The 27,075-nt window shown below is 37.4% G+C and overlaps 1 protein-coding gene across 1 annotated transcript in view; it reads right to left on the bottom strand.

Moving 5' to 3' along the window:
- Positions 1-27,075, bottom strand: part of PDSS2 (decaprenyl diphosphate synthase subunit 2) — a 287,396-nt gene that overhangs the window by 70,924 nt on the left and 189,397 nt on the right. The window contains exon 4 of the mRNA XM_036767627.1: positions 11,042-11,116. Coding sequence (XP_036623522.1) covers positions 11,042-11,116 — 75 coding nt within the window. The remainder of the gene's footprint in view (positions 1-11,041; positions 11,117-27,075) is intronic.

Raw genomic sequence — 27,075 nt, 5'->3', positions numbered from 1 at the left:
AAGCTGACATTCCTCCATCTGATCTGTAGTGCTCTCAACTCATGCTAAGTTTGCTTGTTTCTATTCTCCTTTGAATCTAAATCATTCCTGAAGACAGTCACACAATAGGCTTTAATTCTGAATCAATTTCAACATTTTCATGTTCAATGGATGATTTAAGAGAGATTGTCTACTTCAAAGAAAAAAAGATGTCAGTAAAATTATAGGTATTTATCATTATCACCACTGCCATCATCAAAGTCTTGGATTTGTGACTGATGTTAGTGCTAACAGATGCCCAACAAGCAGTAAAACATGACATGGCATGTTTTATTAGCTCATTAATACATGCCTTGGGTATAATGTGAAGGACAAGGTTGTGAGTAAATGAACCAATAAAATATACCCTGGAGTATTTTAATGCTTTTATATAACACTCAATGTTCACTTTTTAAATCTCTTAAAATCCATTTTTCATTTTAAAATATATCCATTCTGAATTTTTAAGTTGTAAAAAAGCAAAATATATTTCTTCTATTTCCAAACTATCTGTGAAAACTTTAAATTTTAATTATCTTTCACTTCATAGAGTTAATTAAATCATGCATTCTTAGACCTCCTCTTCCATTCTACTAGTACTCCCTTCTATGTTTTCTAATTGCTATATTTCATCAAGCAATGGCTATTATGTGATGTGCACAGTGAAAATAGTTTTCATACTCTGTACAGAGCCTTGAAGACCAAGGCCTAAACCTTAGTCTACCTCCCTGGCATCCAGAGCCAGCCCTTCACATCACATGCCAGTTCTGGCCAGGGTTCAAGCCCCCAGCTCCCCTGGCCTGGTTCCCTAGGTCCCTACAAACTATACTTCCCCCAACCATGAAGCTCATAGTGCCACTGCTCAAGGGTGGAAATGCTGTGCTTATAGGAGTTATGCTTTCTCAGGGAAACAGATTTGAGTGAATGTGTAAGAATCTACTGTATTGCTGGGGAGACGTACGTGTGAGTATGTCTAGAAAAAAAGAGGGAGAGAGGAAGAGAAGGGTAGAGGCAGAGAAGAGCAGAAGGACAAAATGAGAGGAAAAGCAGAAGGACAGAGGTAGGGAGAGGAGACAGGAGAGAAAGGGAGTAAGAGAGGTTTTTTTTTCCTCTTGTGTTTTTATGTGCTCCAATTTTTTTTTTTAAAAGAGAAAGTACTACTGTTTAGGGAAAACTGTATTGGAGTTAACAAATTGCAGGCTCAAAGAACAGGTTAAAAGAGACTGAACATGATCGAGCAGAGTGAAGGAAAACAGTTACAAGTATTAAAATCAGAAATATCCATCACAAACTACTTATGGAAGTGGGAGTCAGGAACAGCTGCTGAATTCATTTTATACTCTTATTTAATGTTCACATCCGCTGCCAACACCTTTGTCTAGGCCTATGATACTTCACACCTGGATTCCTTCAACAAAATCTTAATTAGTCTTTCTGTTTCCATCTTTGGTTCCCAAGCCATCATATATATACATATATATATATAAAATATAATCTACCACAAAATCTTATGAACAAATTTTCATTACACTGAAAATTTATGGTGGCTCTCTACATACCATATAAAATGCGAACTCTTCAATCTAGTATTTAGGGCCTTAGCACAATGTGGGTTACTCTGAATATATCAGGTTTTTGACAAAGGCTCAGTGAATCTGAATTATTTTGGCTTAATGCCCTGAGAGCTAAAAGTATTTAATAAGTCAATTTTATGTTGCAGTTATTTGCACAGGTCACTATATATTCATATATATGACATATGCAGCATGTTATATAACAGATGCATAAGATAAATTACATATTTTTAATGTGACCACTAATATGTCTAATTAAAGAGATAAACAAGGAAGTGACATCTTGCTAAAAGGTGCCACCAATAATGAAGTAAAATCAATACTAAACATATACACACCAAATAGCACAGCATCCAAATTCTTAAAGGAAAAGTTAAATAAGTTACAGAAGGAAATAGACAGCAAAACTATAGTAGTGGGGGACCTCAATTTATCCCTTTCTGAACTAGATAAATTTAACCGTAAAATAAATAAGAAAGGAGTTAAGGAGATGAATAGAATTTTATTAAAGTTAGATATGAGAGACCTCTGGAGAAAACTGAATGGAGATAAAAAAGAGTATATCTTTTTCTTGGCTGTACATGGCCCCTTCACAAAAACTGACCTTGCATCAGGGCAGAAAAACCTCACAAACAAATGTGGTAAAGCAGAAATATTAAATGCACCCTTTTTGGATTGCAATGCAATTAAAATTACCTTCAATAAAGGGTCTTAGAGGTACAGTTTAAAAATTAATTGGAAAATAACCTAATCTAAAGAATGAATGGCTAAAAGAGCAAATCATAGAAACATTAATAATTGCATTAAAGATAATGACAGAGAGAAAACATACCAAAATTTGTGTGATGCAACCTAAGCAGGACTTAGTAGAAAATTTGTATCTCTAAATACTCACATTGAGAGAAAGAGCAAATCAAGAAATTGGACATATAATAAAAAATTTTTGAAAAAGAACAAATTAAAAATTCCCAACTAAACACCAAAATAAGATTCTTGAAAATCAAAAGAGAGAGAAATAAAATTGAAAGTAGAATATTAATTGTAGTATACTGTGAACAAATACATGAGAGATAGGAAGCATGGTGAAAAGCATTAGGGTGAAGATAAACATAAACAGGAATGGAAGTATATTTTCCTCAAGACATACTACAAACTATAAGGACAAAACAGAATAGTTTGGGGAAGAAACTTAAAGCCTGGCATTAGGCACAATACAGTAGCGATAGAAGGAATTCAATTCTCCGGACATCTGTAGAAGTTTTCTCTCTGGTAAAAACAGAAATTAATAATTTAATAACTTACCTTTAAGATAACTTCATCTTTCAAAAGGCCAAGAAAGCAATCTCTGTTATGGATCTGATTCTTAGAAATGAGAATTAATTAGTTGCTGGAAGAGAAATTATGATAAACTTAGGGAGAAATGACCATTCCATCTTAGAATTTGTGACAGAGGAGAGGGAAGTTTGATATAGTCTGACATGTACCCTAGATATGGGGAGAATGGATTTCAAAAGGTTTAGAGAATTCACAGAATCACAGAATCTCATAATTAGAAGGGACCCCAGAGGCTCTCTGGCGTAACTCCTATCTGGAAAAAAAAAACCCGCTATGTTTAGCTTCATTTTGAACAACTGTTGGGAAACCCTAGAATAGCCCATTCCATTTTTTATAGAGCTCTAACATTGGAAGGATTTTCCTTATAGCTATCTGAAATGTGCCCCTCTACAACTTCTAACTACTTGCTCCCTCTAGGGCCAAGCAGAATAAGTTCAATCCTTCTTTGCACATGATGGTTTTTCAAATACTTTGAGAAAACCATCACGTCCTCTCTCTCCCCACTCCCATACTGAGTATTCTCTTCTCCAAGCTAAACATCCCTGGTTCTTTCAAACAAGTCTTGGTATGGAGTGGTCCCAAGTCTCCTCAATATCCTTCCTGAGACGTGTGTATAGAATTGAACACAATATTCCAAACATGGTCTGAGTACAGTGGGACTATAACCTTCCTTGTTCTGGACAGCATGATTTCTTAATACGGACTAAGATATTATCATTATTGTTAGTATTATGCAGACCACCAAAATCCCCAGATCTTTCCCATGGATACTATTTGTATAGCCACAACTCTCAATCCAGTATTGTCCAGGTTATTTTTTAAACAATTGCAGCAGTTTATATTTATGCATATTAAATTTTATCTTGCTATATTTGGCCCATCTTGAACTATTTAAAATCTTTTTGAATCCTGTCTCAGCCAACCAACAAATTAACTGTGCACTGACAACACTGCTGAACTAAAGAGAACAGCACCAAGGACAGATCCTTGGGTCATTTCCCCTATAGACTTCAACATAGGAGATGAATGCTCTCTATATGTCAATGCTCTTTCAATTTCCAAGTAGAGATTACATGCTGTTCTTTGGCTCCAGATTCTGAGCTTCACTGGGATGCATTGGCAGGGAGCTAAAGATCTTCGGACTGAACTCTTTGGGTCATGCCATCCTGTGAGCAATTCTACAGATTGAATGAAAAGCAACTGCCTAAATGGAAACTAGTTTCACTACATCATTTTTGCTTCTCCAAGTCAGAGAAGCAAGTTCTTCAAATCTGCACATCTCAGGTGCATTTTTACATGCCCATTCTTTTAAGGACCTCTAGCATTTTATGCTAATATTTCTTTTCCAAAATGTTTCTGTCAGCTTGAGGCACCCACCCTCAAGACCTTTACAAGGGAAGTCAGCTTAAGAGGGATGGGTATTTATCAAAAATTAAATTCTGGATTCAGAAAGAGCAATAATTCTTTTTTTAAAAATTTATTTAATATATTTAGTTTTCAGCATTGATTTTCACAAGACTTTGAATTACAAATTTTCTCCCCATTTCTACCTTCCCCCCACTCCAAGATGGCATATATTCTGGTTGCCCCATCCCCCAGTCAGCCCTCCCTTCTGTCACCCCACTCCCCTCCCATCCCCTTTTCCCTTCCTTTCTTGTAGGGCAAGATAAATTTCTATGCCCCATTGCCTGTGTATCTTATTTTCTAGTTGCATGCAAAAACTTTTTTTTTGTTGTTTTTGAACATCTGTTTTTAAAACTTTGAGTTCCAAATTCTCTCCCCTCTTCCCTTCCCACCCATCCTCCCTAAGAAGTCAAGCAATTCAACATAGGGCACATGCGTATCGTTATGTAAAACCCTTCCACAATATTCATGTTATGAAAGACTAGCTACGTTTTGCTCCTTCCTAACCTATCCCCCTTTATTGAATTTTCTCCCTTGACCCTGTTCCTTTTTGAAAGTGTTTGTTTTTGATTACCTCCTCCCCCCATCTGCCCTCCCTTCTATCATCCCTCCTTTTTTATCTTCTTCCTCCTTCTTTTCTGTGGGGTAAGATACCCAATTGAGTGTGTATGGTATTCCCTCCTCAGGTCAAATCTGGTGAGAGCAAGATTCACTCATTCCCCCTCACCTGCCTTCTCTTCCCTTCCTAGAGAACTGCTTTTTCTTGCCACTTTTATGCGAGATAATTTACCCCATTCTAAAGAGAAATAATTCTGATGAGGAGGAAAAGAAGGATTTGTCTAAAAAGACCAATGTGGATGCCTAGGGAACTAATCAACCCAACAGATTTTTAACAACATTATAGATGGAAACAAGGGCAGATAATAGAGATGAATACAAATATGTGGTACAATATGCTAAACAGTCTCAGAAGAATGGAACAAGCATTTATTAAATACCTACTACGTGCTAGGCACCATGTTAAGACCTTTACAAGTATTCTTATTAGATCTCAGGAGTACAAAATCCTTCAATGAACTATAGATAGTAAGGGAAGCTAAGGGACCAGTGATTTTCAGAGTAGAAGGGATCTCATTATCCATCTAGTCCAACCCCAAAACTCTGGGCTTATGCAGACCACATTCAGTATTAGGTAACTTCTCTTTAATATAATCAGTATGCGCTTTACACAACCTCAAACCTTTGACCTACATCAGGGATGGGGGTAAGGGATGATGGCACGTCTCTATTTGGGAACTTCTTCTAAATGTGTCCCATTTTTCAATCTCCTCTGGGGTACTTGAGTCGGTCCACCAGCCAGCAGCCAAGGCTACCAATACACAATTGTAACATAATGCATGTTCCTTACAAATATTTAAGGACATAAATGGGTTTTGCCTCCAAAGATAATAGAGTTACTCTTTTTCTCTTTTCCCAAAGGGGGTCAGACCCATTCTATTCTCTCATAAACTAATTTATAACAACAAAAAGGAAGTCACAATAGCATAGAAGGAGTTGGAGAACTTCCATGATGCTACAGGCTGCATGTACTTCATGGTCTGCTTCCCCTACCATCTTAATCCTCCTTGCTCTGGCTTCTATATTCTAGATCTATATGCCTGGATAAAATTGTTTCTAGTGATCTCTGCTCTTCTTCAATCAGCATCTGCTGCTTTAGACCCAGGGGATTATGGGAAGTAAGCCTTTTTCTACTCTCTTTCTCAACTGTGCATATTCACTTTATAAAAGTGTGCATATAAATAATGAAAAAAAATTATGTACAACTCAATGTGCTTCTCTTTTTGCCACAATGAGAAGGAAATTTAGAGTAAAAAAATCAGTTCAATCATGATAACCATCTACTTTCTGGTTCCTGGTGACATCTATTCTCCTATATTTCTTCTATATGGTCTCTGTCTCATTTTCTCTCCCACTGTCTCATTTGTGTTATGTTTAAATCATAAGTTGTTTCATGTCTTTTTTGAATAAAGGGGGTACAATGCCAAATGCCCAGAACTTACTATGTCCAAAAAGATAGTAAAAATATTTCTATTGGATAGTAAAGACTGTCCAATATTTTCAGGAGCTCCATCCTGAAGCAAATCTTTTGTTAAGTAATATTTCTCACCTTCTTGAGATTTAGGTTTAACCTGAGGTAGGAAACTAGTCCTGCTGTTTATTACCTTAATTACAAAGAATATGAGTGTTCGCAAAGTATCTCATTAAGAGCAACTGCCTTCCTTAACTTTTCCTAGAGCACTTTGGAACTTCTTAATTTTCCCCTATCATGGTCTACCTTGTTAAACTGTATTATACTTGCTTATGGATCCTATGTCTTATTAGATTATAAATTCCTTAGGGCAAAAACTGCATAATCTTTCATCTTTGTATTACAGTGACTTTCACGGAGCAGGCAATGAATAAATACTTTTTTCAGTGAATTGGGGGGTTCTTAAAAAAGGAAACAGGAATGAGTGAGATTACAAATGACAACAGGAAATCAAGAAGAAGGCATATTCTGAAAAATAATTCCTTATATATCCTCTTTGTCAGATTGTGAAATGGGAGAAACTGCAAAAAATCTAGGAGGAAAGAGGGAATAAAGTCATCTAGGCCAGCCCCCTTACTGCACAGATGAGGAAAATGCAGGCTTGCCCAAGGTCAAATAGGTAAGTGACCATCAGAACCCACCTCCCCAAATCCAGTGTTCTTTCCACAAAGGTGCAAATGAAGGCTTAAGTGTTCAAGAATGTAATGGTTCCAGACCCATAGACTGAAAAGTGAATGTGGTTCAACCCATGGAATGACATCTTCCCTGAGGTGACCTGGTGACCTAAAAGGGAGGGGGGCTGGGGAAGAAGAAAGATTTATCCTACCCAAACTTATTGATAGAAAAGTAGCACTGAATATATAGCCAAAGATTGTTATTTGGGGTAATATGTCAAAATGGAGCAAGAACAAGGCCTGCTCTGAGTGACCCTCTTTTCTTCATGGATGAGAAACTGAATTAGACAGAAACCATTGAGGCAGAACCAGAATTCTGCCTGACACACACACAGTAGGTGCTTAAATAAATGCTTCTTGATTGATCCTAATGGAAATGAATAAAGCCAATTCCTTTTCTAAAATGGTAGGATGGCCTCTCTCCATCACTTCTGAGAATACACCTCAATTTGTCATCTCATCCAGCTACAATTTTCTCAACTTTAAAATGAAGAATTAGCCTAGATGATCTAGCTCATTTTAGGGGACACATGCATAAATCCTTAGGAAAAGATTTAAAAACATTTCAGGTAAATATGCCACAGATAATATCAGAGAAGAGGAAATAGAGCCTGACCTTTGAAACCCAATCTCCTAGTGAACCTTCAGATTTTTGAGATGATTAAGTACAAGACTGGAAATCAACCCTTACTCAATCTTCTGAGCAGGCCTTTGGGCGCAGAGCATTGTAGTGGGAATCAACAGTGCTTAATAGATACCACTTAGGTCTGTAGGGAACATTAGTTGGTCCAACTGTTAAACCTGTTAGATTTTAAATATTCTAGTTGAAAAAATGAAATGAAAGAAAAAAAATAATCCAAAGCTGCTGAAGTTGGAGTACAGAATTAACCCCTTTTTCTAGCTCTAGCTTGGTAATATAATATATTACTTGGTTGTTTTACAATGTGTACAAGTGGGGGGAGATGAAAGATTTGCAGATACTGCATATACTTGCAATAAGAGATTTAAAAGAAATTAAAAATAAAAATCAAGACTTTATAAATGGCTGTGGGTATAGAAAGAATGCTGTTGGAGTGGAAACATTGCTAAATTTATGAGAATGGGAATGACTATATCCCTGATGTTATTGGAAAGTGAGGAAAACAGTATATAGTTGGTTTCAGGAGCAGGTAACCATCATTGTAAAATATTATCTCCCTGTTTAATGGACTTATATCTTCAATGAAATTACCTCACAAACTAGCAACTGTGGGGGTTGTGGAGCACTCTTTAAATATGTATAAAAGTGAAGGGCAACAAAGTCCCTAAATTATTCTGCCCATTTAACAAGACCAGAATTCATTTGTACTCTGTAGAGAGATTAAGTCTTACTAATATAGAAGACCTATACTCAGAAATGATGAGACCAGATTTTCAAGAAAAATTAGGTAAATCTGTTGCAGCCTACATACTCGGTCTTTTTTGGAACAGAATATCATTTTGGTTTGTATCCACAGTGACAATACTTTTCTCTAGCTAATCAAGCCCTGGCCTTTTAGATACCATTCTACTGAAAGCTATTTTTGTACTGCTCAAGCTTCTTCATTATTGCATCATGTTACCATAGAGGAACAAAACACCATGGTAGCCACTTAACCCCTAGAGAGATAGGAAGGTCTGCAGCTTATTTTAAATCACAAAGCAATTCTTTTGTGTACTGAGTTGCCCAAGGCTAAGGAGGTGGTACAACCACTCACAAGAGGCAAGACTGGCTTCCCACATGACCTCCACCTGTGGGCTGCTTTACAATCATGCCAGAACAGGAAAACCTTGAAGCCACTCTGATGTGGGGGCACTGCTCCACCCTCTCTGCTTCTCAGGGGATCGTCCTGCCAAGTCAAAGGAAACCAGATTCTGAAGAGCTGTTGCAATGGCAACATACTCAGAGAGCCAGAGCTTTCTTGGTAGGGAAGGAAATGTGGTTAACCTTAATTGGACCTGGGGTGCAAATGGAGGCACCAAGAAGCACTCCCACTGCTGCAATTGAACTATGAGCTTTCTTTCTTCTCTTCCCCTACATTCCACCCAAATGGTTTGGCTTTATTCAGAAATTCAGTTGGGCTGAAAAAAGGCATTTCTTTGGTTCTGAAGAAGACTGGAGAAAGGGTATATTATGGTAAATGCGATACTAAGGCTTTTTAAAATGGGAATTTAGTGCTAGTAAAAGTTCTCAGACCAGTGTTTTCTAAGCTGTGGCTCATTTATCATCAATGATACTGAAAAGTTCTACAACTTATCTTCCCCATGACCAGTTCTTTCTTTACAACCTATGATGGAGCGAAGGAATTTACATTAATTACGGTGGCTGAATGATTCGTGTTTTTAAATCAAGAAACAATCTTAAGTTTAACAATAACATTTTTGGGGGGAAGAAATTGGAGTTAAGTGACTTGCCCAGGGTCACACTGCTAGAACCTGTCAGAGACCGCATTTGAACTCAGATCTTCCTGACTCTCGGGCCAGTGCTCTATCCACTGTACCACCTACCTGCCCCAACAGTAACATTTTAACTCAAAAACTGCCTGAGATTTCACTACACATCCTAGGCTGGCACATATATATCATATATAATATTTTTATCTAGCTGATGTAGCTCTTGGGGAAATCCTTGTACAGATTACTACCTAAGACCAATAGCTCTAAAGGCTGGAGTTTTCAGTCCACAAAAGAGGCACTATGGATCACGTGAGCTGTCAATGAAGACCTCACAGAGTTACCTATGAAGCGACTACTAGGAGAGAACTAGACTAAGATTAGCCATCTATTTCACAGATGGCAAAGTAACAAATAATGATAAAAGTTTGGCAAAACACAGCCAAGAGGTCCTATTCCAGCCCATTTCTTCCTAAAACATTTTAGCTCTAACACCCTCGAAGTGCCTTTTTCTCCCTCCAAGCTGCCCCTCCCCTGCTGCTCCCATTCCCAGCAGGAACTGCTTGGTGCTTGGCTGAATGTTAGCAGGTAACCAAAACAACAGAATTTTGTAGCCCTGTTAACAAGAGTCTAGACTTTCCAAAGTGTACCAAGGTTATACCTTTAATATTTATTTTTCTTAATGACTTCCTCATCTCATGACATTTCACTTCTATTACAGTTTCTTTCTCTCTCTCTCTCTCTCTCTCTCTCTCTCTCTCTCTCAAGGTCAAAGAGCTTAATATCTGCACACATGCAGTCTCCTGCCAATATCTAGTTAGTGACATTGTACCATTAGGCAAGATGAACAAGTTAGAATGAGGAAGGCTCTAAGAGGAACCCCTTATAATATATATAAAATGTTAAATGATGATCGTGGTAAATGAAGCAATTTCTTGATATCTAATGCACTGCTGAAATGAAATTTTTTTTAGGAAGTGTGACAAAACTTTTTTTGAGAAGTCCTATTAAATGAATAAAAAAATCTTAATTCTATTTCTATAAAGTTAATCAAAATTATTCTACTATGTAACCATCATGATTATTACCATGCAGAAATGAATAAGGTAGCAACTGTTTCTGGATAGTAAAAATGCAATCAGAAATGCGAACTTAGGTGTTGAGCCATTTTTCTTGGCCCACAGTCAACTCTTCAGTGATACACTCAATACCAATTCCTCTGAGGAAAGCCTTGCCTCAGCAAAAGATTCTTTTTAAGCTCCACCTTGTATCAAAGTTACCTGTAGACCAGAAGGGTCCCTCCCAGTTGGCTGGGGTGCTACTGCAGATTGAGCAGACTGTGAGTCCAGCCAGAGGAGAAGAGGTTATATTAATTGGCTAAATCTGTTATGTACCAAGCATATGGCCACTAGTTTTTAGCCAAAACACTTATCTAAAAAAATGTTATGTATGATTTAAACGACAAAGGAAAAGGAACTCATATTTTTCTTAAGTGTTTTAAATTCACTCCTTTCTAGGGGTTTCAAAATTCTTACCTCTGACGAAGTAGAGTTTTCACAGTATATTCCTTGTACTAAGTCAATAAGGGCACTTGATACAAGTTCTACGACCTGAAAAACAAAGGGAAAAAAATAAAAAGAAGCAATTTGAAAAAATCATTTATCCTCATCTTGTACCCAAACAGAACACAGGATTCAATGTACTGGTAGGATTATGTGGCTTGACAGAATGAATAGGGTTACCAGCAAAGATCCTGGCAAATAACCCTGCCCATCTGAAAACTAAAACCATGATCCAAATCCTTCAAACCCACTGTCTTACAGTCTTAGTGTGCCATTAATATACATGAAAATCTAGTCAGGAGTCATTTGGAACATCTATTTAAATTTCAGCTAATCAATGAAATCTTAAATCAATCTAATTTTTGCATGTTTATTTCTGTCTGGCAGGTAATTTTTTCAATACCTCATTCAGGAAACTGTTACAATTCTAATCTTCATTCTTAATACAGAAAGGGAAGGCAGGATTGAAAGCAGAGCGAACCTTTCAAATGTGATCATTTGGCATTCTGCTGTTCTTGAAATGTGCTGGGGATGTATTTAGTGAATGGCCCGAGGTTCAGCTGTACCACATACACTGAAAATGTCTGCAACCCAGCAATGTTTAAATCATATTTATCAATCCATATTGTCTTGAGGATTCAGACTATTAAAAAAAATTCAAGCAAAGCTGAAAATTCTGAACTTGTTCCAGAACATAAAACAAGCAGTCAGTGGTCTCCGTGGAACTACTGCACAATTTAGAGTTGTTTGCACAAACTATCTTAATTCAAGAAAACAAAATGATGGAGTTTGTTATAAAATTCAACGCAGCTTTTTCAAATAAAGGTTCCTTAAGGCAAGCCCATCAAGGCTTGCAAGTCTTAATTTCTTGAGTGTTTAACTTCCTATACATAATTTTCTATCTGATCCCTCTTCTTTGCTTCCTAAAATTCAGCTTTAGTTCTGATTGACTTAAAAGGTTTTCTTGTTGTCATTTTTGTAACTGAAGACATTAAACCAAAGGATACAGACCCAAAGAAAAAATACTTCAGTCTCAGAACTCATACCTGATAAATATTTTTTGCCAAATCATTTGCCTCAAAATCTCAATACATAAGAATTTATCTCTATATTTATATTTACTGACATACTGCATAATGTACTAGCACGGATGACTGTACAAATTCTGCTGATTAAGACACATTTTTTTTTCTAGCAATACAGATAGGTTAATTTGTAAGACTTATAAAAACAGTCTTTTTTTTTTTTTAAATCATGTTGTCCTTTAGGTAACCAAATACTTAAGAAATATTGTAGCAATATGAGCTGCATAGGAACTGGAAGGACAATGATCCTACAGTATTACCAGATGTGTTGAGTTATTTAAGTGGGAAACAGAGAAAATGAAGGGATTTTTTTTTCCCCTAAAGGTATCAGATAAGCTTCATTCTCAAATCCAGAAGGATTGAGTATCACCAATAGGTCTATGAAGGACTGTAACTAAATGCGAAGCCTCAGATTATATTACCATTAATACAAGCACCATCCCAAGATTCTCCTGATGGCTAGGACACATAATACAGATCAATCACTCACTAAAAAATGTTATGGTTTGTGAAACAGCCTGAGTTCTCAGACTAACACTGGTAATATGAAGAGGAATTTATATAAAGACAGAGTACTACTCTAAATGTCAAAATGATACTATGAACATTTCACAATGGATCTGGCTAAGGATTACTAGACCTTTCCTTTACTCTCTTGAAACACTAGACAAAGTAGCAGCAACAAAACATTCTTGGGTGTTTCCCCCTACCTTTCATTCAGTTAGCAAGGACAGACTATCTCTGACTTATACACCTGACTTACAAATGACCCAAAACTGCTGCCATTTTCCATGTCCTCTAGCCCCAAACTCTGCAGGTCCTGCCACCACTGTCCACAAGAGCCCAAATGATCTGAAAAAAACCTAAAACATTCATAATTTTTTTTTAATAGCCTGAATCCTCAAGACAATACAGACTGATAAATATGATTTAAACATTGCTGGGTTACAGACATTTTCAGCGTACGTGGTACAGTTGGCCGTCGGGCCATTCACTAAATACATCCCCATTCTGAAAGGGTAAAGGGTAGGAAATAGAAGAAAAAATTAGAGAAACTAAGCCCTGAGAGACAGAACTGCCTGCCCTGCCCAGTGCTGGACCCTCTGCTCAAAAATATATTTCTCCAAACGGCCTAATAATTTTTGCTTTACTTTGATAAGCTGTTTAAAATTTTGCCACTTAGTGCATTGTTTGGACTAACAAGTATCCTCTTCGAAAAATTTCAAGTGGCTATCATTCACATGCCTTTGTAAATTATTTAAATCAGATTACTATCTAGTTTTCATGGTAGGAATAAGAGTTGATTGGGGTGAAGGAATGGAGATAAGCCAGGAAAGGTAAATTTTAATTCTGAAGTATGGACAGACTTGGAAGGGAGGGCCAGGACAAGGCACCAGGAGTCCAAGGGGTAGAAGAATGATGTGGAAATAGAAATGGAGAACCTGCCAAAGACATTTCACCTATTATGAAATTTTGCCTAGGGCCAGTCCTATACAGGGAAGAGGGAGGAAAATTATATGCCTCCTCTCCCTTCCCAGACTACAAGGCCCTTGGTCTTCCAGGATATGCAGCTCAGGCTAATACTGTATTTCACCTACAACTTGCATTAAAAAAGGCTTTTGTGGGCTAGCCTGGTAATTTCACAACCATTTAAAATAGAATTCCAATGCAAATATGAGCACCAAATTCCAAGTAATAAGCTTACAAATTTGGGATGGCCTATGGTTATTTTCCTAAACTTTTTTTTTCCCTAAACTTTTAACTAAGTTGTTTTAAATGTACTTTGACATAAGATAACAGAAGTTTTGGTCCTCATCCCAAAAAACTTAAATCTCTCCATCTCTCCCTGGCCCATTTTTTCTTTCCCTACCCCTTTTCTTATCTTCCATTACTATACCATCTATTCATTTCTCCTTTTGAAATCTGGGTTCCCCTTCTCTTTACTGAAATAGCTCTTTCTCAGGTTACTGATGATCTATCAAATCCAGTGGCATATCCTCCATCCACATTTTTCTGCAGCATTTGATATTGTTAGTGCCCACTCCCTTCTGGTTATCATCCTCACCAAGTTTAAGCCCATGACACTGCTCTCTAGCTCTTAGGTTTTTTTCTGACTCCTCTCAATGACCCATAGGATTTACAGCTATCGATTGAGAAGTAGAAGATACCTTAGAATCCAGATGTGCCAAAAAAGTGGCTCACAGGCCATGTAAGGCCTGTAACACTCCTGAGTATGGCCTCAACTAGATTAAAACATAACTGGGAATTATTTAACAAAATTAATGAAAACATAAAATAATGTTAATATGTAGTTTTCTAAATCAATATGTGGACCCCAGGAATCCTTAGGTGTAGTTAGTTTAGTTTAGTGGCCCTGATTTCTATTTGAGTTTGACACAACTGATCTAAATCAACCCCCTCATTTCACGGATGAGGAAATGAAGGCCTGGAAAAGTCCAGCGTTCTTTCCACTGTGCAACACTGCCTCCCTTTTTTGTCATTAGTTTCTCTTGACCTCTAAGTACATATTGTTCTCCCCTCACCCCAAAGGCTTTTTTTTTCCTCAATCCTCTTTCTCTTTACTAGATCAGGTAGAGAACAGAGGGGAATAGAAATAACTTCTTCACAAGGCAAAAGAGGATGAGGAAGTCCACTATGAAGCAAAAGAGACCCATGGCTCCAGAGAAGGCAAAGTACAAGCTGGTATAGAGAAGAAGGATTCCTGGCATAATCAATGGCATGGCTTCCAAATACGGTCCTGATCCCAGCCCCAGCGCCAGCCACTGCCACAGTGGTAGCCCTAGCTTCAATGAAATTGTCTGCTATTCAACATCCCTTTAGATGGTCCTGGTTTGGAAGCCACATCTGTGGATGAGTGAGGTCAGGGGACCTGACACTGCCAAGATGCTGAGGCTCTTTTCTGTTGGAACCTCTGGTCACCTCAGAACCACTACAGACGACAGTTGCCTGGGCAGCCAAGAACTGCTCCTCACAAGGGCAGGGGTAGAGATGAACTCAGCAGAGGCATACACTTTCATTAAGGTTAGGGGAAAGAGTAGAGAAGCAGCTTTAGTTCTAAACTTCCAATTGTTTGCTAAACTTCAATTCTCCACCTGGGTGTCCTGCCAACACCTCAGGAAAAAAAAGAAAAACATATCCCAAACAGAATTTGTTGTTTTCCCTCCAAAATCTGCCTCTCGTCCTCATTTTCTCAATTCTATTGAAGGCATTTGCATTCTTGCAGCCATTCAGGCCCAAAGTTATCAGTTGCTATGTTTTGCTGATATTACCTCTGTACCTATTACATCCATGCCTTCTTCTCTGGTCACATTGCCACTGATCTAGGTCAGGCCTTCCCACTTTTTGCCTGGATTATGGTAGTTGTCTCTATTTCTAAAATTTTCATTGATCCTTTTTGATTTTTATACCACAGTCACTGACTGATAAAATCACAATATTCCTTAAGGCACCCCTTTATGCAAAGGAAAAGGGTTAAGCAAAACCAGCCAACATAATGACTGTGTTTGACAGTAGTAGCAATTGTACACCATCAAAAAGCATTTATTAGGTGACTACTGGGTGCTAGGCACTGTAGATACAAAAACAAACCAAAAAATGAAACAATCCTTTCTATCAAGGAGCTTGCATGCACCTCGAAGTCCTCCCATTTCCCTACTGAGGAAAGAAATATGTTCCATAATCTGTTCTTCAGGACCAAAAGTAGCCAATGCATTTATCTGATATGATGTTATTATACTGTGCGCTAATATAATAATATATTATTATAAGTAATAATTTAATTTACATTATTACAATCCTGTGTATCATTCTCTAGGCTGAGGCAGCCAGGTGATGCAGGAGTTAGAGTGATGAATTTAGAGACAGGAAGAACTGAGTTCAAATCCTGCCTTATCCACTTACTGAGCTGTGTGATCTTAGGCAAATCATTTAATCTTTTTCAGCCTCAGCTTTAGTCAGCTATAAAATGCGGACAATAATAGCACCTACCTTATAAGGCTGTTGCAAGGATCGAATGACATAATATGAGTAAAGGGCTCTGCAAACCTTAAAGCACTATTACTACAATTGCTATTCTTATTATTCTGTTTACCAGCATCAGTTCATGCAAATCTTCCCATAATTCTCCACATTCCTCATATTTGCTATTTCTTACAGCACATAATATTCTGTTACATTCGCCACAGCAGTTTTAGTCCTTGTCCATCAGCTGGTGCTCACCTACTTTATTTCTAGTTTCTGCAAATAGTACTGCTATGATTATTTTGGCATACATGGGACCTTTCTTTCTAGAGTAGATCTCCATGGAATATTTTGTCAGAAAGACCTGAAAATAAAAACTGGGGGAAAAAAAGTGAGATCCCTACCTGGGTCAAAGAGTATAAAAAATTTAGAGATTGTTCCTAAATAATTCCAAATTGTTTTCCAGACCATCTACATCAACTCACAACTCCACCAACAGTATCGTAGCATACCAGATTTCTGACAGCCCCTCCAACATTACTATTGTCTTTTATCACAACACCATCAATTTAGAGCTAGAAAGATCCCTAGAGTTCATCTAATCCAACTGTGCTCATTTTGGAGCCCAGAGAGGTAAAGTGACTGCTTAGCATCATATAAGTAAAAGTAGCAGAATCAGGATTAGAATCCAAGTCTTCTGACCCCAGAGCCCAGTACTCCCTTCCACTATTCTTCTTTCAACAAAATACTATGGGAAGTCTGACAGAAGTGAAGATGTAATTATGGAAAGCACATAAAGTAAGTAATGGAGCAGAGATTCAAATTTAGCTCCTTCATGAGGCCGGGTCCAATACATGACACTGTAGCATGCAGTGCTACTCTGACTGCTGCAGAGGATGATAATAGGAAATTCATTTTCCTAAAGACTAGGGGTTGGGTCTCTTGAGGCTGTTAGACCTTGAGAAGTCTACTGAATAATCTCATTATTCTGGGCTATGGCCATCACAATACAGAAGAAGTAATCATCACAATGGCAGTCCTTGACATACCTTAGGTTATTTGACACCCACAATAACCCTCTGAGTTAAGGACTACAGATGTTATTATCTATATTTAAGAGACCAGGAAATATTCAAAAAGGTTATGTGACTTGTCTGGTTACTTGGCTGGAAGGCATCAGAACTAGGATTTTTTTTTTTTGGAGGCAATCAGGGTTAAGTGACTTGCCCAGGGTCTGAGGCAGGATTTGAATTAAGGTCCTCTCGACCGCAGGGCTTGTGCTCTATCTACTACACCACCAAGCTGCCCCTCAAAAGCAGGATTTGAAGCTAGGTCTTGGATGAATGAATTAATGGGTCTATCACCTAGCTTCAGATCTCAGAGCTATCTTCTACTCTGGAGAAAATGATGTCATTTATCTGTTCCTGCAAAGTGACGCCGAATTATTTAATGGTCGGCAAACATCCCCCAAAAAGCTGTGCATGATTAGACCAAATTTACCACCTTCCCTGTGCAAGTCTTAAATGAGGAAGACAACAGTAATGATGATACCTTGAAGAAAATGGATTTTCTGTCACCAGCTTGGCATACTTAAAAAAAAAATAAAACTGAGGCTAAGAGACCTTAGCAACCTTCACTCTTGGGAATGGGAAAAATGTGATCTGTCCTTTTTTACCTTATGAGGCATTTATCTTTATTTTTCCATTTCCAGTGACTATGAGAATAGCAACATTTACTAACAATGCATACAAATGTACAAGTGTTCTATATTTCATATTTTCAAAAGTGTTTTTTGCAATGATCAGCAATGGTATCTGTCTACTAATTCTCAATACACTGTTTACTTTATAGTCCCATGTCAAAGGAAGATCTTATTTTTAAAAAGAGAGTGCATAAAATGACAAGAATATCATATCTCTTTGTTAGGTAGGCTATTTGCTCTCCCTAATGCCAACCACCACTGAATGGGGCTTTCTGAACATATTACATCTAGTCAGAAGCTCAATATTCCAAAGCCAGCACTTATTTGTTTCACCATTCCTGTCCCCTGCCCTCAAACAACCCTTTGCTTTTTCCATGTCAAAAATAAAAGATTAAGCAAAATAATACACTACTTTTAACAGTTAAAAAAAAATCCTTGCATGCCACTCCTCCCCCCACCCCCCATACAACTATAGATCTGTTACTGCAAACCCTTGAAAAGGATCACTCTATCAGCTAATGATGTTTAAATATGTAATTAGAAACCAGGGAAGAATCTGAGATTGCTTTAGCCTGTCTCTTCTGGCAGGTAATAAATCATTACTGTATATTTTAAAGGTTATTTACTAGATATTCATGGTTCTTCTATTTTCAAACATGGATGTCCCTTGCTTTGAGGTTCTTATCAACCACCGTGGATTCAATTATCTATGTAGATGACTCCTAAATCTATACAGATAGCTATAATTTCTCTGCTGAGCTCAAGTCTTGCACCATCTACCTACTAGATACCTCTCTCTGGACATCTGACAGGCTTCTGAAGTTCAATATGTCCAAGATCAAACTATTTTCTCCTGTAAACCTTCATCTCTTTCTTCCCTATTTCCATCTATCCAGTTACTCAGTAGTGCAACCTCTGAGTCATCTTGGATGCTTCTCTCTCCCTCAAACCCATATTTAACCTAATCTCCACAACATCTCTTGCATATGTTCCCTTCTTTTCATTAACAAAGCCACTGCCTTAGTTCAAGCTCTTCTTACTCCCCTGAACTGTCCTTGCTTCCTACCTGATCACTTTTCTCTATTTTCATCCTCACTGCTGCCAAAATAATCTTCTTAAAGAACACTTCTGATGACGTCACTCCTTTGCTCAAGAAACTCCAGTGGTTGCCTCTTGGTTCTAGGACAACATCTTTCATGAGATTACAGGTGTAGAGGTACAATGGCCTTGGTGGGCTGATCAGTCCGCTTCATTTTATAGGTGATATCGAGGCATAGAGATGGATCAAAGACACATGGGTAGGAAGTGGCAGACATGGGATTTGAACATACTTCCTTTCATTCCAAACCCAGTCAACTTTTCATTACATTACACTGCTACAACCTCCTTGGTTTGGCATTTAAATTCTTTGCAATCTGACTCTGACCTACTTTTCTGGGGGCGAGGGGGCACGATTTTAAAATATCTTTTGTTTTTATATTGCCTAAATTCCCCGCCCCCCCCCCCCATCTCTCCTCCTCCTTTCTAGAGTGACACTTCCATATAACCAGGAATTTTTCTTTCTTATTTATTTATTTTTAAAATTTTTTTGAGGGGGGAAAGGCAGGGCAATTGGGGTTAAGTGACTTGCCCAAGGGCACACAGCTAGTAAGTGTGTCAAGTGTCTGAGGCTGGATTTGAACTCAAGTCCTCCTGACTCCAGGGCCAGTGCTCTCTGGAGCACTGCACCACCTAGGTGCCCCTAACCATGAACTTTTTAAAGAAAAAAGAGGAAAAAAATGAATCAGTGTATTGAAAAAAAATCTGACAACATATACAATGTTCTACACCTGAGAATTCCCCACCTCTTCAAAAGAAGTTGGGGGCAAATTATCTTTTTCTCTCTCTTCTTTGAGTTCATGCTTGTTCTTTGTAATTTTGCAAAATTCATTTTGGTTGTTTTGTGGTGGTTGTTCTTACTTGGTTGTAGTTATTTTGTATATTTTTTTTTTGGATCTGCTTGCTTCACCCTGTTTCAGTTTACGTAATGTTTTTTTATCTTCTCCATTTTCATTTCATCTGTTGTCTCATAGCATATTAATATTCCATTACATTCACATACCACAATTTGTTTAGCCTTTCCTCAATGGATGGGCATTTATTTTGTTTCCAATTCTTTGATATATAAAAAGTGCTGCTACAAGTATTTTGGCATATGTGAGGCCTTTCTTTTTTTCAAAGACCTCCTTGGGGTATATGTTTAGTAGCGGAAGGATATGGGTTTTTTAAGCCACCTTATTTATATAATTCTAAACTGCTTTCCAAAATAGTTGTGCCAGATTTGGCGTTCAACCAGCAATGAATTAGTGTGCCTAGCTTTGTAGAATCCCTCCGACGTTAAGTATTCTCACTTTTTGTCATCTTTAGCAATTTGCTGAGTGGGAAGTGAAACCTTAGGTTTCTTTTGATTTGCTTTATCTTATTATTAGAGATTTGAAGAATTCTGCTCCAACTTTGTTCATAGCTTATGATTATTCTTTTAAGAACTGTTTTACTTCACCTCCTGTGACCACTTGTCTATTAAGAAAATGGTTTTTCGTCTTATATCATTTCTGTTAGTTGTCCATATATCTTGGATATCTGTCTTTATTGGAGAAATCTGATACAAAGGGTTTTTTTTTATTTGCCTCCTTATTCTAGAACCTAGATATGCTAACTTGTTTGTGCTTTTCAACTTCAAGTAATCAAAAGATCTATTTTATCTTTTTTAATTGACTCTATTCCTTTGGTGGTTAAGAGTATATATCCTACCCTTTTCCTCCTCTAATCTGTTTTTGCGGCATGATCTTTAATATAAAGGAAATATAGCCATTTGGAATCTATTGTGGAATACGGTATAAGGTATTCAGCTAAGCCTATTATCCAGCAAATCCAGCCTATCTTTCTAAACTCATTTTACATTATTCCTGTCTATGTATGCTTCTATGCAGTCAAACAAGTCTGCTTGCTATGTACTTGATATTACATACACACCTTTATATAGCTTAACTCACATGTCTAGAAAGTACATGTCCTCATCTTCACCTCTTAGATTACCTAGCTTACTTCAAGTCTCAGCTGGGGTATCATGTACTATGAAAAGGTTTTCTGAAAAAACAAACACATCTTCATGATACTTTTGTTTTTACATTACCTACATTTTTCAATGTAGCTGTCCACAGAACTAACCCAGACATTGGAAGAATCTGTCATTATATTCAGTGCCCATGGTCTCAGACACCCTTTGATAGCCTATCGAAGTGGACTAGGTTAATCAGTCAAGCAACCAATCGATAAATGTTTACTAAAAAGCTACTATATGTGCTAAGAACTGGGGATAAGAAAAAAAAGAGGTGGAAGATAGTCCCTACCCTCAAGGAGCTCACACTCTAAGTGGGGAAACAACATACAAACAAATATGTACAGAGAAGCTATATACAGGATAAACAGGAAATAATTAAGAGAGGGAAGGAGCTAGAACTACAAGAGCTGGGAAAGGTTTCCTATAAAATACGCGACTTTATTTGGCACTTAAAGGGAACCACAGAAGTCAGTAGGCAGAGTTAAGGAGGAAGGGCATTCCAAGAGGGAGGACAGCAGAAGAAAATGCCCAAAGCAAAGATAACATGGTCACCAAGATAACATGGGCTGATCTATCATTCACAATGTGAATGGTTCTGTACAGCTGAATCCTTTAGTATGTACTGCTTCCCCTCTTAGAATGCTCATATACCTTGACATCAGGGACTAACTATACTGATTTTCTACTTCACTTAGCCCAGTGCTTTGTATATATTAAGTACTTAATAAATGCTTTTGCTTTTATTCATTCGTTCACTTGTTTATTCATAATCCTCCAACTCTGCAAAGGTAAGGGATGGTAAAAGAGGTGGAGTATCTTCTAATATCTCTTCTTAAGAGACTGGGTGATCATTATAATTACATAGAATTCAGGTCTGTTTGCTTCATTTTTGTTATTTCTACTTATATTGTTGTAAACATTGCACATAATGTTTTTCCCAGATTTGCTTACTTCATGAGTCAGTTCACATTAGTCTTCTCACATTTTTCTGTATTCATCATTTAAAAAAAACCTAATATTCCATAAAATCTCTAGCTATTCTCTTATCATTGGGGAGAGGGAGAGTTTGTTTTCACTTCTTTGTGAATTGATTCACCCATTCTTGAAAGCAGTTTGGAATTATGCTCAGAAAATGACAAAAATGTCTTTACCCTTTGATTCAGGGATTCCCCATGATTAGACATATACATTTTGAAATGTAAAAAGAAAGTTCACATATATGTGTGTGTATATATATAAATAAAATGTGTATATATGTACATATAATATGTATGTGTATATGTATATATACATATATGAACTTTCTTTTTACATTTCAAAATGCATGAATGTATGTGTCTAATCATGGAGAATCCCTGAATCAAAGGTTAAAGACATTTTTGTCATTTTCCGAGCATAATTCCAAACTGCTTTCAAGAATGGTTGAATCAATTCACAATTCTATTCATTTTGGAGCTCTACAACCCTTCCATCATTGACCATTCCCATCTTTGGTCATCTTTGCACAATTTTCTAGGTATAAGTAAAGCCCCAGAATTGTTTTCATATTCATTTCTCTTATTATTGATGATTTAGAATATTCTTCCACATGATTGTCAATATTCTTTTTTTTTTTAAATAGTAACTTTATTTTAATATAAACAGATTTTTAAATTTTTAAAATATTATTTGAAAATGTTTCTTTTTTTTTTTTCTTGAACTGTTTGCCCAAGCCTTTGACAGTTAGCTATTTGGGAATTGTAGGAAGCCTTTCTTGATACTCCAACTTGTTAGTTCTCTCTCCCTTCTCAAATGAGCTTGCACTTAAAAGTGTGCATATTGAATTCCTCCAGTACAACATAAATTCCTCAAAGGTAGGGTCTTTTTTTCATTTTGTCTTTGCAGCCCTAGTGCCACGCACATAGTAGGCACTTGATAAATGTTTGGCAAACTAAATTTTCTCATAAATAACGTGGGGTAATTATAATGCTTGGCTAAATAATAACGTAGTTATAGCAAACTCACCAACAGAAGGAAAAAAGCAGAGAATGTGGGAAGGGACCAAACAAAACAAAAACCAGACACCAGCTTATTTACATATACTTAAGCACAGACAGACATCAAGCCAGGCTATGTCCACAAATTGATTTGTGGAATAAATCAGTCAAAGTTGGCCAGGCTTGAATTGACACAGACACTATCTGGAAGTGGTGTTAAGTATTCTGCATAGACAGTTTGTGCCTTTGTCAATAAATGTAATTCAGGAGTATTGTCATTTAGCAACTGACAGATGGAATTGACTTAACAGAGCTGCAGATGTTTGTTAAACTAGCGAATCATCAATTCACTCCAATGTATCATAACTTAAAGTGATCAGATTCCCAAGGTAAAAGAAAATATGGTGGAATTTTAAAATACAAATGTTAAATATGAACTGAAATGGCTTTATCAAAGTTTTAGCTAACCTGTAAATAATACTGATATCAAAGTAGAATAGTTTTAATTCACAGAAAGGTCACAACCTAATTTGTTTTGCTCAGCATGTCAAAACTCTGGAATACATCCAAAATTTATAATCTTCTTTCAAATTACCCTCTAAACTTTATTTTTAAGATCACTCTTACTACAATGTAAAAAGACAAAAGTATTTAGAAGGCAAGTGAACAACATACCCTTTTGCCTAAGCAGCTATTTGCAGATCATGACCATGTGGACCCATATCTGTAAAACTAACAGCATTAATTATACACGAATTTATTGTGCTTTTTCTCTTTCCAAATGGAGAAGAAAAATAGGAAAGCTATGAAGCAGAAACAGAGGTAAAATATCCTCAGGGAAGATTTAGTCTTAATGCTTATCCTGAGACAAGCAAGAGCCAGGGTTATCCTTTCAATGAGCCTTTCTAGGCTTATGGAGTCCGGGCTAGAAGAGACCTTAAAAGTCATCTAGTCCAATGCTTTCATTTTTTGAGTATGGAAACTGAGGCCCAATGGGGTTGAGTAATTTTTTTAAAGTCACAGAGGTAGTATGTGGCAAAGCTCAATGTGGAATCCAGGTTCTATAACTCCAAATTCAGTGTTATTTGCGTAGCAGAATGGGGAAAAATAAAATCACAAAAATTAGCCATAACTATCAATAACATCATCTTACAAAATGTAGCTTTTTAAATGAATATATTTTGTTATAGATGAAATCAGCTCAGCTAATTTAACTTTTTAGGGTTCACATGATCTAGGTCAAGGTATTTGCCATACGGATTTAAGAGGGAGGGAGAGAAGATATATAGAAAGTACTTCAGGAAATGTTCTCATTGAGTGGCTCCTCTTATCTTCTGCCTTCAAGTACTTCCAGGAGATAAAACCACTCTACTGGCAACCTCAAGGTAGCAGCAGCCCCTGAAGAAAATCACTAGCAACAGCACTGGCCAAAACCAGAGAGAAACCAACTCACTCACCACCTGGGACCCGAAAACCCAGATGAGCCCTAAACTATATGCCAGTATTAATATAAATTAATTGCTTCAATAGAGCACTGTCATTGGTCTATGAAAGACCTGCATGTTTTAGACCTCTGCCCAACAGTTGAGGACTAAGAAAAATGAAGATAATGCTTAAAAGTCCTTTGCAGCAAGCTTGTCATTTATTGATAGGAGCTCCGGAGGGATTTACAAACTTTTGGGTTTCTGGAGGAAGCCTTTCCTAATGCTGCCAAGTCTACGGCCTTGCTTATTTGTGGGAGGGATGACAATCTGTTTCATTGGGCTGGAAATTCCTTTTGGCGAAAGGTAGAAGGGAAGAGAGAAATGGCAAGACTATTAGTACAGGTGCAGTAAAAAACCGGCAAATTGATATCTTTAATTTTTAATTCGGAACAGCTGATACATTGGTTTATAAAGTATAGCTACAAAGAACGGGCACCTTTTCCAATGAATGTTGAAGAAATTCATAGAACTCAAGTGATCTAACTAACTACGAGGCAAACAACTTCAGGTTTAGAAATCGGCACATACGGAATGCCTGTATAATAATAAAACTGATTGTTGTGTGAAACCTCTCATTACTTTATCGTCACACCTTATGCAAACTAGCAAAATGTGGATGTGGATAAACTGTAATTATTCCAATTACTCGACATACACTAAGCACCCAATAGTAAACTGTGACTATCGCTAATTTTTTTTTAAATTAAGTATGATTATCACTTTTTACGTTTCTGAAATGAATTATGTTGTTGAGTTTGAGGTGCTGGTACAACATGCAGGTGGAAACGTCATATAAGCACACGGAGATGCAGGTCCAGAGCTCAGGTCTAGAGTCCTCCATACCTAACAGTGCTGGGCACATACTAGGCCCTTAACAAAATACTTGCTGATTGATTAATATGCATTTGGAAGTCATCTTAATAGCTTTCTTAAAAAGTCATTTCCTCTCTTCTCTCCTTGACTTCAAAACTTTGGTAACCTTTGGCTCTTCATTCTGCTACCATCTCTCATAACAAATTGGTTACACAAAGTCCTGTCAATTCTCCATACACCCCAACTCCCTCCTTTCTATCCCTATTGCAGCCACCCTGGCACTGGTCCTCATTACTACTTGTCTAGATAATTGCAATAGCCTCCTAACAGGCATTTCCATCTCCATCATCTTTCCCTTTTCAATCTATCATTTATATTCCTATTAGATTACTATTCCATTTGCATAAAACTACGTAATATCTGTCACTCTTTTGCTCCAAAATTTTCAGCAGCCTCCTATGGTCTAGTACGTAAACTTCAAAATCTTCCGCTGGATTCTCCACAGGTAGATGGCATACTGGATAGGGTGCTGGACTTGGAGTTCAAATTCTGCTTCAGACACTTACAATGTGATCCTGGGACAATCATTTAACCTCTCAGTCCCAGTTTCCTCATCCATGAAATGCCATAGTGCCAGTCTTTTTTTGCTTGTATTTTTATATCCAGTACTCATCATAGTGCCTACTTATTTGTGGGAGGGATGACAATCTGTTTCATTGGGCTGGACTCTTTATATATGCTCCATCTATCTATCCACATCTACTTGCCTATCTACCTATTTATCTTCTGTCTCTCTCTCTCTCTCTCTCTCTCTCTCTCTCTCTCTCTCTCTCTCACCTACCTTCCTACTTATACATAATAGTACTCACCTTGTAAGACTGTTGTGAGAATCAAACGATCCTAATTTGTAAACTGCTTTGCAAACTTTAAAGAAGCACTATCTAAATGTTAGCCATTATCATTATTGTGGGTGTTGTTTTACACCACTCTTCATTATGTACTATACCACCTATCTCCCATACTGTGTTTTCCTGCCTCATCTGTCTTTGGTAATGCACAAAATTCATTTAACAAACATTAACAAGTATTGATCAGCAACAAGGCACTCCCCAGTGCCTCCCCAGTGATACAAAGACATAGATGACTTTTCTATCACGGAGCTCACAATCAAATTGGAGGAGGGGGACTATGACACAAATAACAATGATACAAAGGAGAAAGACACACACAAGGGATTAGTCTAGGGAGGCAAAGAAGTAGGAGGCATTTGAAGAGAGAGAGATCAGCGTGGTGGGTCAGGGAAGATACAGCACCTAAATTGTAGCTTGAAATAAGAACGGTTTTAACAGAACTATGGGAGGGAAGGGAGGAAGTCATTTCCAGGATAGGAAGAAGGTATAGATAAGGTCCTATCGAAAAGAAAGGGCAAGATTAGAAATGGGAGGGATAATGATAGAATTTGATTGGAATGTATAGCATGTGAATAAAAGTTCAAATTTACATACTGCTTTAAGTTTTACAGAGTGTTTTCATTACAACAACCCTGTGAGATAAATAGTGTTGTTACTATCTTCATTTACAGGTAAGGAAATTGAGGCTCCCTTAGGCAAGGAGACTATCCCAACATCACACAGGTAGCTATAAAAGCAGGTCGACTCTTATTTCAAACCCTCTTTCCAAGACACTACACAGCTGTGCCTCCAATGGGCAAGTTTCTGTCCTGGGACTGCCGCTTCATGAAATAGCAAAATTCAGAGCTTCTCTGTGAGAGAGAAAATACTGCATGCATCCAGAAAGAAGCAATTCAAGTACCAAGAAACTATAGTCAGGATCACATAAGCCCTGGCAGCTTCTACTATATTTAAC

This window comes from Trichosurus vulpecula, chromosome 7 (genome assembly GCF_011100635.1).
Source record: "Trichosurus vulpecula isolate mTriVul1 chromosome 7, mTriVul1.pri, whole genome shotgun sequence".
Lineage (NCBI taxonomy): Eukaryota > Metazoa > Chordata > Mammalia > Diprotodontia > Phalangeridae > Trichosurus > Trichosurus vulpecula.
This window is presented reverse-complemented; position numbering and strand designations above follow the sequence as displayed.